The sequence below is a fragment of the Mastomys coucha genome, unplaced genomic scaffold, assembly GCF_008632895.1.
Source record: "Mastomys coucha isolate ucsf_1 unplaced genomic scaffold, UCSF_Mcou_1 pScaffold1, whole genome shotgun sequence".
Taxonomy (NCBI): Eukaryota; Metazoa; Chordata; class Mammalia; order Rodentia; family Muridae; genus Mastomys; species Mastomys coucha.
Genome location: NW_022196891.1, coordinates 63,648,058 through 63,660,492, shown reverse-complemented (window position 1 = coordinate 63,660,492; position 12,435 = coordinate 63,648,058). Strand labels below are relative to the sequence as shown.

Sequence of the window (12,435 nt, the reverse complement as noted above, 5' to 3'; positions counted from 1 at the left end):
GGCGGGCAGGGAATGTGTCTCAGTGCAGAGTATGCATTCTGGCCCACACCTAGGGAGCTGCCTGAAAGAAGTGAGCAGAGACAGCTCAGAATAGCGGCTACCCCCTGGGCTTCCTTTCAGACTAGGGAAAGTTCCCCCCCCCCCCAGCACAGACAGTGCCTGCGAATTAGGGTCCCAATTTGCCTTCCCAAATTTTCACGTGAGGGAAGGGATCCACATATGACAAACTGTGTTCTTGTAACACGGGTGGTCTCTAGAGCAAGGCTGTTCTTATTTTAGCACCCTCATCTCTTTTCAAAGCAAGTTCCTCTCCCCACTTGTTGACAGCCATTCCTCCAGCATCTTTGAGAGGCCATTCTATAAGCACATCCCCATTTTAGAGAAGCGAAGTTGCTGCTAAGGTCACAGACAAGTGTCCTTGGAGACATGCATCCTTCTAGAAGCGTTGTATAAAGCTTACCCATCCTGAGGGCATGCAGATGTAAGCATATAATGGTGTCAACGCAAGCATCTGCAAGTCCCCAAAGCAGATCTGAAAAGTTTCTTATTCCCTAGAGACTATCAATATGGCAACTCAAACCTTCCTTCTCCCACCTTCAAGCTAAAAACGTAAGAAATTTATCACTTGTCTTCACATCTTAAACATGTTGTCTCAACCTCCCAAGACATGTTTAGAGACAACAAATGGGAAGGCTTTCTAAATGTAGACAAACGAATAGAAGGTATGCACACATCTCCAGTGGGGTTAGCCTATAGTCCAGCCAAGTAAAGAATGAATGTGCATCTCTGAGTACTCAGGATGGGAGCAAAGCATTTCCAGTGTCCACCTACAGGCTAAAGGCTTAAAGACAAAGAAAATACAGCTTGACAGTTTTCTTCTAGAAGCAGAAACCATCTTCTTGATCAAGGTTAAAAAAATAAAATAAAAAGTCTTTACTAAGAATAGTACTCATCAGCTAGTACCTGCCTGTTTTCTGAGCTTTGTTCTCTACATTTCCCATTGAGTCCCAAGTTTACCAAGTCCTTTGAAAAAAGATTTCTTCTATGCTTAAACTGGCTAGAACTATGGTATTGTAGTAATTTATGGGGGGCAGGGTTCCTATGCCCCCCTTTGCTCCCAGTTATCTGCAGGTCCTTTCTACATGCACTTTACCCTGTATAATTTGCAAATAAAAACCACAGAAACCTGGTATGTTTATTAACAAGCGCTAAGCCTAAACTGGGCAGATTCTGAGCTATTCTATCTTACATCCCAGCCATAGATCCTGTGCTGTTTGACAACTAAGACTTGCTTTGTTCCACCTGTGTCCTCAGGCCAACCTTCTTCTCCTCCTCCTTTGTCTCTTCTCCCTTGTGGTCCCTACCTGCGACCCCCCTACTCATCCGAAGTCCCATCTTCCTCTCCCCCGCACAGTCGTAGGCTCTACTTTTTATTTACCAGTCAGAGGTATTGGGGAGCATCCCTTACAGCACACTGGTCAATACAATGCCTTTGTCCATGAGGGTGGGGAGATCAACCTTGTGAAGGAAAAATGTGGGATGGAGAGCGAGGACCACAGGCTCCTGCGACTCTTCAAAGAGTTCTGACCTACCACACGGCATCAGATCTAATATGGCTCCTCCTCTCCCTTCCCCGTCCGCCAATACTTGTGAATAACCTCATCAGCAGGGCTTTCATTGGGGCATGGTGATGGTGTGGCAAAATATGATTGGCCAAGGACTTAGGGGCTTGGATTGGCTCAAACACTGTATATAAGCTTATGCACTGCTCAATAAACTCAGATCTGAGCCCTGATACTGGTCTCACGAGTCTGATTCCCAGGATTCATCATGTGACTCCATCACCTCTCACCACCACCTTCCCATCCTCAGTCCCATCCCCACACATGTCTAGACCACAACCTGATCTTGGAGTATAGAACTCACCATCTGAATACACTGCCCAGAAGACCAGTCCCAACACCAGGGTCTCTTCTTTGCTGCCCCAGTACCTGAATCCATCTACATTAGACCTGGGGTAACCAGAGAGACCATTTGAAGACCAATTTTTTTTTAATGACAGCATTCCAGTTTTCCTTCTAAGAATCTCAAAGTACAACACTATGTTCCCATTTCAGATAGGATTATGGTCAATGACACCCACATAAACTTTGCTCATGGCCTAGTTATTATTTTCAGCCAATGGCTCTGATGCCCATGCACAAAGAGCTTGCCACTCATTAAGTATAATTCCTATATCTCCAGCTGGGCCATGTTTTCCCATTCTGCCACCACCGTGTAGATGAAAACCACACATATCAATCTGACTTGTTTTATCATCCATGGATCTGAACTGAACTATTGATAATGTGTAGCTAGCTTGTGTGCCAATCCAGTGGAACCAAAGCAGTGCTGAAAGGGGGTCAGTCTTTATCCAGCAATGCAGAAGGACCTTAGAAATCATCGCGTTTCTTTCATGGAGGTCAAACTTCAGCCATTTAGACAAACCAGGGAATATATAAGAAGGCTCCTATCGACCTTTATCAACTTGTTGTCTGTGTGTCCTGTCTAGACCTCCCCTGAGCCCCAGGCCCAAATACATAGCCCTAGTCTCTATTTTTGTGTTACATAAACATATTTGCAGGGCAGTGGTGGCGCACACCTTTAATCCCAGCACTTGGGAGGCAGAGGCAGGTGGATTTCTGAGTTCGAGGCCAGCCTGGTCTACAGAGTGAGTTACAGGACAGCCAGGGCTACACAGAGAAACCCTGTCTAGAAAAACCAACCAACCAACCAAACAAACAAACAAACAAAAACCATATTCAAGCTCATCCTGCAAAAAGAGAGAAACACAATCATTTATCCTTTTTAGCAAAAGGACATCCCAGGTTTTCATTTGGCCAGACAAACCATCAGGATGTACACATTTTCTGGACTCTCTTGCAGCTAGCTGTAGCCGTATGACTACATTTAAGGTTTTCATTTGGCAAGACAAACCATCAGGATGTACACATTTTCTGGACTCTCTTGCAGCTAGCTGTAGCCGTATGACTACATTTAAGAAGTGAGAAACAAGGTATACAGCTTCTAGGTCACCTTTCTGCCAGCAAGATGTTTGCCTTCAACTCTATTTTCCTTGTTGAGAAGAACCTACAGCTATGAGCCACATGTTAGAAATGGTAGCTATAGCCTAACAGATTCAAACTTCAATGAGAAAGACAAAAAGAAAGTACTTGATATTAGTCACTCTGTCTGACAGGTAAGAGCATCAGCTTTATAAGACCTAAAATTACTGAGGAGGTAAGACGCTGGGCATGTCTGGGACGAATTACTGAGATGGCATTAAATGAGGTGGGAAGAACCGACCTCCATGTAGACCAAATCATGCCATGGGCTGGAGTCCCAGACTACATGAAAAGGAGAAAGTACTGTGCCAAGCACTCACCTCCCTCTGCTTCAGACTGCAGATACAATGTGATCTGTGTGTCAGGCTCCTGCAACCAAGACCACCCTACCCTGGTGAGCCTTGAACTGTGAGCCAGATCAAGCTCTTCCGTAAGTTGCTTTTATCAAGAACTGCATAAAGGAACTGACACAGTATGGCTTAGGGTACCTTAACTATAGCAGCCTAGGCTATAATTAGTTAGGAGAAAGAGATGGAGGGATTTCCATGCCCCTCCTTTATGTGTTTCCCCTTTCATATTAATCATGTCCACGGATTCCTAGAGATCCCAAGATAGAAATCTAGATGGATCCTTAACATCCCTTCCCTTTCAACCTCTGCATCCAGCCAGTCATACTTCTACCACCATGTAAGTCTGTCTATGTCTGTCTGTCAGTCTCTCCCTCCCTCTCTGATTTATCTATCTATCTATCTATCTATCTATCTATCTATCTATCTATCTATCTATCTATTATGTATACAGCCTGCATGTATGCCCGAATACCAGAAGAGGGCATCAGATCTCATTACAGATGGTTGTGAGCAGCTATGTGGTTCCCGAGAATTGACTCAAGACCTCTGAAAGAGCAGCCCATGCTCTTAACTTCTAAGCCATCTCTCCAGCCCCCATGTCTGTCTCCTATCTCATATAGGAGATACCATATAGGCTCAGGTCGCATCAGACCTTCCCTTACAAGACTCCTTACCGACACCTAATCTATTCACCACCTTGAGTACAAATGGTCTTTCTGAAATGCACATTTGATCATGGCATGCCCCTGGCTCTGACTCTTCTTCTCGAGACTCCCTTTAGCCTTCTGGAGGATAAAGGGGCTTCTCTTGGCTCCCGCAGCACTAAGTGCTTCAGACACAGATAAATATTTGTAGTTTACACACACACGCACACAAAAATATCACATCCTTTCTTGGTTCTCAGCCTTTACACAGCTGGTTTCCTCTGCACATTTCTTTATTCTTTATCCCCATAGCTCTCTTCCCTTCTAACTCCTACTTATTCTCCAGGACTTCCTCAAGTATCACTGCTTCCAGCTCTCACCACAGTCCACAGCAGCATCACATCTCCTTGCCTGAGAATCTCCTACTCAGTCATCTGCGGCCTTTGTTATCGACAGTTCCATTCTGCAGGGTTCTAAAGAGTCTGCTACATGGCAAAGACAAGATTACAGCTGTTGGATGACTTAGTCCGGAGGATGGATTTCACTGTTCATTTCCTTTCCAATCTTGCATTGGTCTCTCTGGGTACGGGTACCATCCCAACTCCACAGACTATACACTGGGCCACAGGATCCCCTTTGCCCAGTGTAATATGAGCAGATAGTCACAGGACATGTCCACGTGGCTGTTTAAAGGCACTTGTGTGATTTGGTTCTACACACTGCCTCTATACTCCCACCCCATCCTCCCAAGCATTCGCCCTCCTCTGTAAGAACAACATGACCAGTTAGTGCCTGTCCCTTCACACTGGTACCGAGTCAAGTCCACCAAGCCAACGCTCAGCTGCCCACAATCAACTGCAGCTTCCCATGTGACATGATTAAGAAATAAATATCAACTAAAGTGAGCTACTGAGGTTTATTTCTTGATGCTGCATCGAAATGCTAATGAATATGCCTAGTTGCGTCCGTGAGAAGTACTGGGCTATTACTGTGTGCCCAACATTGTTCTGAGAGGTTTTTACAAGGTTTAATTTTAATTATTTAGCTAGCACTGTGAGATGAGTGAGCTTTGCATGTCTAAGTCAAAGGAAATAAGATAAAATACTAAGCTAGCATTCAAATCCAAGTCAGCTAGTGCTAAACCTACCCATACACACACGCACAAGCACGCGCGCGCACACACACACATACACGCACACATGCACACACACGTGCACACACGCACACACACACATACACACACACACATGCACGCGCACACACACACACGCACGCGCGCACACACACACACACACACACACACACACACACACACGCTGCAGCCTCTGCCCTGCTTCTCCTCTGTATCAGCCCCTTGGAAAGGCTGGGTACAGAAGGGGGAACAGTGTGAGCGTTCTGCTTCTGAGGCAGAGCACTGCATCCTGTAAGCTCCAGGCACAGAAGGGGAACGGAGGAAGGAGCGTGTTCTGCTGAGCTCTTTCTTGCTTCTTGGCCCACAAAGAACTCCAGTCATCCAAGATGCTTTCTTTTCATTTTCGGAGAGCCAAAAACCTACCTCCATAGCCTCGATTTTAAGCATGCATACAGCACAGCCACATCTTGCACGGCTCCTGGGTGTATAGCACCAACACCTAGTGCCAAGTGCTCAGCCATGTCTGTTCTGTCTCGAGGACACAGCCCCTGCCTCTCTGGAGTACTCCCTGTACACTCTCCCCTGCGCACACACCTCAGGACTTAATTTAGGGAAAACCAGCAGCCACTCTCTCTCATTTTCCCCTGCACTGTTTCCCTAAATTCCATAAACTCTAGCCCTTGGTACCCCAAGCACCACAATGGTCATCATGTATCTTCACTAACGTGAAGGGTTACAGTTTGAGCCACCTTAACCGAAATAGAATGCCTCCCTTGGATCCTGGCACTTGAAACAGCCAAGTTATGCTAAAGTGGTGACACGCCACACCTCATGATTTTTTTTTTTAATCAATAAAATCCCATGGACATATATGTCCTTTATTTTTTCTGAGCCCTGGGCTTCTTGAGTGTAAGAAGGTAAGAATGGCCTTACTTTAGAAGGATCAGATGGGATAATGTATATGAAAGCCACCCAACACAGAGGAAAACGCCATAGCACGAAAACACCGAGATCCACCGCCAACAGCCATTACCTTGCTGTGTGCTTCTGACTAAAGAGTAAGAAGAAAGGACGCCCAAAGGAAGGAAAACATAAGTGGGTTCTGGAAATTGGAGGAATATGCTAAGGCCATCCTGGCCTGGATTCAGGCCACCTAGTCCAAAATATTCACCTCTCTCTACCTAACCTGACCACCCAACCCTGACCACCACCACCACCACCACCTTCCAAAAGCTTAATGTTAACCATTTGTTCTTCTGAAAAATCTCAACAACAGATCTCCCTTCCTAGATGGTGGGTTTTTTTTTTGTTTTTCATTCTAAACATTAATTAGAATGGAAAACACGGAAGAAAACTGTGATTTATTGTTTCCTTCACCGGGTGAAGTAGCGGGTCACCAAAATTAAATGGAGAAAAAAAAAAAACGTTCAGACTCAGAATCACACAGCCAAAAGCAACCCTAGAAACCGCCCATCTAAGAGACTAGAAGAACAAGCTATGAACCTGCCCAGGGCTACACAGCCCTTTATGGAAGGGCCAGTTCTTGAACCCAACCGTCAGCTCCCAGGTTAGGGATCCTTCCATACTCCGTGTTCCCATACTAAAACTGCTAACATTAGACCAAGCACTGAGTGCCTGGACTAAAACTACTAACGCACAGTAGCACAGAGCTTCCAGAACTCGAGCCTTTGTAAATCGGCCACTCTGAAGACTCACGTGTCCAAACTGTAGGCAGCGGTCAGGGAACCAAGACAGGTACCTTCTTCTAATCCAGTGAGAAGCACCCAGGCTGGCGATGGTGAGTGTGGGTAGGGGACGGCTAGGATAGAATATTGAAAGAAGTTTGGATAGGAACAACGTCCCTTTTGTGGAAGAAGGCAGAACAAAGAAGGGAGGGAGGGTAGGCACTACCCAGGGTATGAAGGGGGGTAATGAAAGTTAAGGTACCAGCAGTTCCTAAGAGAGCCTTCCTTTCCCAAGACTAATAACACCCTAAGTCTTCTTTTTTTTCTTTTTTCTTTTTTTTTTTTTTTTACTTTTATTTTTTTACAGTCCAGCCATTGCCCTTCCTGCTGTTCCTCATCCCATTCCTCCTCCCCCCATCTCCAAGAGGATATTCCCCCTCCGCCAGGCCTCCCCACTCCCTGGGGCCTCAAGTCTCTCAAGGGTTAGGTGCATCTTCTCCCACTGAGCCCAGACCCGGCAGTCCTCTGCTATATATGTATGTGTCAGGGGCCTCAAACCAGCTAGTGTATGCTGCTGGCTCAGTGACTGAGAGATCCTAGGGGTCCAGGTTAGTTGAAACTGCTGGACTTCCTATGGGGTCGCCCTCCTCCTCAGCTTCTTCCAGCCTTTCCTTAATCCAATCACAAGTGTCCCCGACTTCAGTCCAGTGGTTGGGTGTAAGTATCTGCGTCTGACTCAGTCAGCTGCTGGTTGGGCCTCTCAGAGGACAGCTATGCTAGGCTCCTGTCTGTAAGCACAACATAGCATCAGTAATAGTGTCAAACCCTGAAACCTCCCCTTGAGATGGATCTCAAGACTTCATAGCACCATCCTTACATAGTCACCAGAGAGCAAAGTGGCCCAGGTAACATCCCCGCTCCAATACCTCCCTTTCTCCTCCTCACAGGGTAAGTAGATTTCCTGAGGCATCTCCCAATACTTAGGGAAGACTTCTCTTACTGCTTCCACACAATGCTAAAACTATTGTCCACAGTCCCACAACCAGGGCCTCTGCCTCCAGATCGAGCTCCTTGAAGGCAGAGGCTGTACCTCACTCTTACTAACCCCGGCACAGTGTGTATAGGACACGACCGTGACTCCCTGACTGCATGAAGACATTCTCAATTCAGCCATCACTTCTTCAGGAACAGCTTCATTTCGGAGTCAGTTTGGGTGAGAGCCCCACGTTTTGGATAGAGTATGCCTATTCCGGTTGCCATAGCACCTACACAGCTCTTACAGAACCAGCAACCATTACGGCAAATTCACCAACCAGACTGAGGGTAAGGATTGTGTCCATTGGCACTGTGGTCTCAGTACTTACTCTTGCCTCTAGAAGCCACAGGGGTTGAGGGGCAAGCCTTATGTATGGGTTGATAAGCAAATGAATGGGTCCCCACAGGAAAGCTGATAGAACAAATAGGCAAATAGTCTCCCTCACAGAGCCGCTCAATGGTCTCTAGGAAAACCTACAGCTAGCCCATGGAGTGGACTCTCTCATAGTAGAGCTGCCTTGTCTGTCACAGCCTCTGCTACCAGGGGAGGCTGAACCTGAAGGTCTTCCACACTGGGGCGTGGGGACTGAACGAGCCCTCCTCCAAGTCTCATTGCTAGAGGGCACCTGTTGCTAAACTAGCAGCTGGTAAGCATTTTGTTTTGTTCAAAACAACAACAGCAAAATCAATCTCTTGCAGGAAGTAGCACTGCACTGACAATGAGAAATCATGAGGCTAAATATGCAACAGGAAGAAGAACTGGATTTCAGTAAGAACGAAAGACAAGGAAGGAGCCTGTACAGCCTGAGGAGAAGAACCCAAGTGTTGATTAGAAATTGCTCAGTCTGCCTTAGAGCAAAACAGGGGAGTAGAAAGGTGGAAGGAGGGAACGTGGGGGAGGAGGGGAGGGAGAAGGGGGGTAGGGAGGGAGAGAATGAATGTGGTTTGTTCTTGGCTCTGTCTCATTTTTAGTGCGCTTTTTTCCTCTCTCCCTCCCATTTTTTTTTTAACCTTGTCTCAGGAGAGAATTCACTGATTGGACTGGACCGAAATGTCTTACCTTTCCTCATATGGCTCCTTTGTGAGGAATGAGTCTAAAGCCCTCTCTCATCCTTGACTGCACCTCTCTCCTCAGGCCCCCTCCCTGGCAGCCATTGTTATCGCCCTCACACTTTACAGGAGCTGAGAGGCACCTTGTCCATCAGCACCTCTGACAGCAGGGGGCGGGTCAGGGGATGGCAGGGGGTAGTCAGTGGCATCCCAGGACAGCAGCCTCCCTTGCACATCCCCCCTGCCATCTGACAGCTGAGACACCCTGATAAGTAACCTGTTGCCTGTTTCCAGGCAAAGCCAGCTCTCCAGGTGCAGAAGGCAGAAGGCACAGACAATGCAGCGCCTCCCTCCACACACACAAAAAATAAAACAACAGAGCCTCCCACCAGAAACCCCAGGGAAGCAGGTGGAGCTGGTGCACAGAAGTCTGGCTGGGGTCTGAGAGGGCTGAGGCGTCGTCCCAGATTCCGATTCAAATATGTGTACTGTTTCTCTGCACCCCTGTTTCTATAAACGAAGAGCGGGCTGGACTAGATTTCCTGTGGTCCCTCCACTAATAGGCTTCCATTTCATAAGAAACTGTTAGCCATCTCGAGAGCCCATATGCTTTTCTCCCACTCTCTATGAGTCCCCAGAGTACTCCTCTTGGGCAGACCCAGTATGAAGGGGGGGGGGGCGTCAAGAAAAGCATCTCTGAGTCACAGACCTTCTAAGATGCCTGCCTGACTTCAGAGAAGCCATGACACAGGCCGCAAGTCCCAGTCCCCTTGAAGATGGCAAGTAAGCGTAGAGGCAACTCTGGGAGTTAGGATCTGTGAGGGCGGAGGTGGAAAGCACTGGGAGGCCAGAGGAGGGAGAGTGGATCAGCCAAACCCTGGAATTAGATGATTCATATTTGAATAATGTGGGAGGGAGGAACTGAGAGCAGCCAAGATAAGAGGCTAACTCTGCTAAGGGTGTCCCCCCCCCTCATCCCAGCTGGGGGCAAGAGCAGTGTTAGGACCTATCATTTGCCATGGGGAAAGAACTCAGGCAATTGATAATTTCATTCTGAGGGTAAAAGAAGAGGGGGCATTTGCCTTTCTTCCTTCATACATGCCTTTTCTCCCCTCTCAGTGATTTGCTTTGGCTATTTTAAGCTGGATCCCATTTTCCTAGTGTCTTGATCTCACCCCACCTCATCTCACCCCACCCTACCGCACCCTCCTGAAGCTGATGGGTGCCCCGGAGGAAACAAACTTTTTTCTTCTTGCAGCCGTTTGCTCTCTTCTGCCTGCGACTGACCTGATCCTATCAGCATGACCTTTTGACACCTTATTCTGTTTTCTCCACTGTCTCTTTGGTTGCCTCTGACCCAAAGCCATCCAAAGCCTCCTCACCCTGCCCCACTTTTCCTTCTGCGGGGCTACTCTGTGAATCTGAGGTGGCCACCCCAGCGCCACTTGTTTCTTAACCCAGAATTGCTGAATCGTGTTACAAATAAGGGCTTCTCCTAGCACCTGAAGATGGGAAGAAAGTTCACAAAAGGAGAAGAGGTGCGCCACAGGCACCGCCGAAGTTACCTCTGAACCGCCATACAAATTAACCTTGTTGGGGGGAGGGGCGTCGATCTATCGCAGGGTTGTCTTTTATCTTCTCCAAATGGCTCCAGTAAGACTGATGAGGCCTTAAATTCCAGAGCCAATCTAGCCTGTTCTTCATCTTTCCAAGCCCTTTCCCCCTGCAGAGCAGAGAGCCCCAGAGAATGCCCCCTGGGTCTCCCTCCTCCTCTAGGGAAGCAGCTGGGGAGACACTCCCTTACCGCCCCCCCCCGCCCGCCTCCAGAAAAACCAGTGCTGTTAATGAATCAACCCCTTCTGAGCTTTCCCTTAGGCTTTGCCCAGGACTCGAAGCCTAACAAACTCAGAGAAAGAAGGAGGAAAAACCATTGTCTGGAGGGGAAATATACATCCTAAGAACAGCCTCATAGCGCTAGTGAGTCAAACACCTGCATCTCCATCCAGCTCATTGCAATCCAGCATTCTCCCTTGGCTCCCCCATCATCCAAACACACACACACACACACACACACACACACACACACACACACACACACACAGGCTAAGCAGCTTTAATATCGTCAAAAAGGAGGAAAACGAGGGTGGAGTGGAACACCACCACCGTGGGAATACATATAAAGTTATCCGTCGCCGTAGCAAAGGACTCTTACCTGTTAACCAGAAGACAGCGGTCCACCCCAACACGACCCTATCCATCTTCCCCAACTTCCCATCCAGATCCAGAGTCGGGAAAGTGGGCATCGGCTGGCACGCTACGATCCCGATGACCTCGCGGCAGCAGGCGGCGGCGGGGAAGCGCAGGCCCCGCGGGTCCCTGGCGCCGCAGCCCTCGGGGCTGGCCGCGCAGCCGGGCCCCGGGCGCTGGACGCCGGCGCCAGCGAGAGGCGCGCTGCCGCCGGCTCCAGAGTCCGCTTGGGCTGCGGGGGCCGTTCCCGCACGCACAGGCTGCGCGGCGCGGGGCGAGCGCCTCCCCGCAGCAGAGCTCGCCGCGCGGGGGAGCTCGCCCGCCGCGTCGCCGCCCGCGCCGCCGCCGCCGCCCGCCAAAGTTTCTCGGTCACGTGCCGTCTCTCGGGGGCTGGGAGGTCAGTGCCTAGCAGCGAAGTCCACCCCCGAGGGCGGACCATGTGGCGGGAAGCTGTGGGTCACGCTCTGCTCAGGCCACCATCACCACGCAGGATGTCTCTCCGTTTGCTCCTGGCAGCCTTGCACCTGTACTGGGTGCCAGGGACAGAAAGGCTACAAGGACTTGACATAACTTCTCCTGGGGCTTAGACCTGTGTGGGATTTGTTTGTTTGTTTGTTTTATTTGTTTTTACTGTGCCCTGGCTGGTGCCTCTGGTTCAAAGAACCAAGAGACTCCAGCAAAACTGGAATCTATAGGGAAGAAACCCATTAGGCAACATATTTTTTTCTGTTAGAACGTGTGTGAAGGCCTTTTTTTATTAACAGAAAATGAGCTGAGAGAGAGAGAGAGAGAGAGAGAGAGAGAGAGAGAGAGAGAGAGAGCGCTACACCTATACATCCACCATTTGCAGTGTTCATTTCCATGGGTAATACACACTTTTAAAATGGAGTTGTTTCCTGTCTATTGGAAAGGACTCATACGTTGAGAAAACACTGAAAAACGAATGCTTGGGTTAGCAAATATATACTAAGGTTCTCCTAGGCTCTAAGAACTAAGGCTACAGGATGAGAATGGTATGAACTTCATGTCCTTGAGGAGCCCCATCTTGGGTCCAGGAGAGGAAGAAGGCCAGATTATTGGAGGCATAATGCAATTTGTAAAACTTTGTGCCAGTGTCAAAATAGGAGAGATTGGGAAGGGGCCGGGTGGACTCAGGAAAGAGCAAGTTAGTCCCAGAGGTGGGGCTGA

The 12,435-nt window shown here is 48.5% G+C and overlaps 1 protein-coding gene across 3 annotated transcripts in view; it reads right to left on the bottom strand.

The window, feature by feature from the left end:
* Window positions 1-11,538, bottom strand: part of Ildr2 (immunoglobulin like domain containing receptor 2) — a 63,307-nt gene extending 51,769 nt beyond the window's left edge. For 2 of the 3 annotated variants that reach the window (XM_031388305.1, XM_031388325.1), the window contains exon 1: window positions 11,213-11,538. In XM_031388305.1, coding sequence (XP_031244165.1) covers window positions 11,213-11,303 — 91 coding nt within the window. In that variant the 5' untranslated portion in view covers window positions 11,304-11,538. Of the gene's footprint in view, window positions 1-10,565; window positions 10,656-11,212 lie in introns of those variants that run through there. The other variant, XM_031388316.1, reaches the window with a different exon arrangement.
* Window positions 11,539-12,435: the final 897 nt, after the last annotated feature.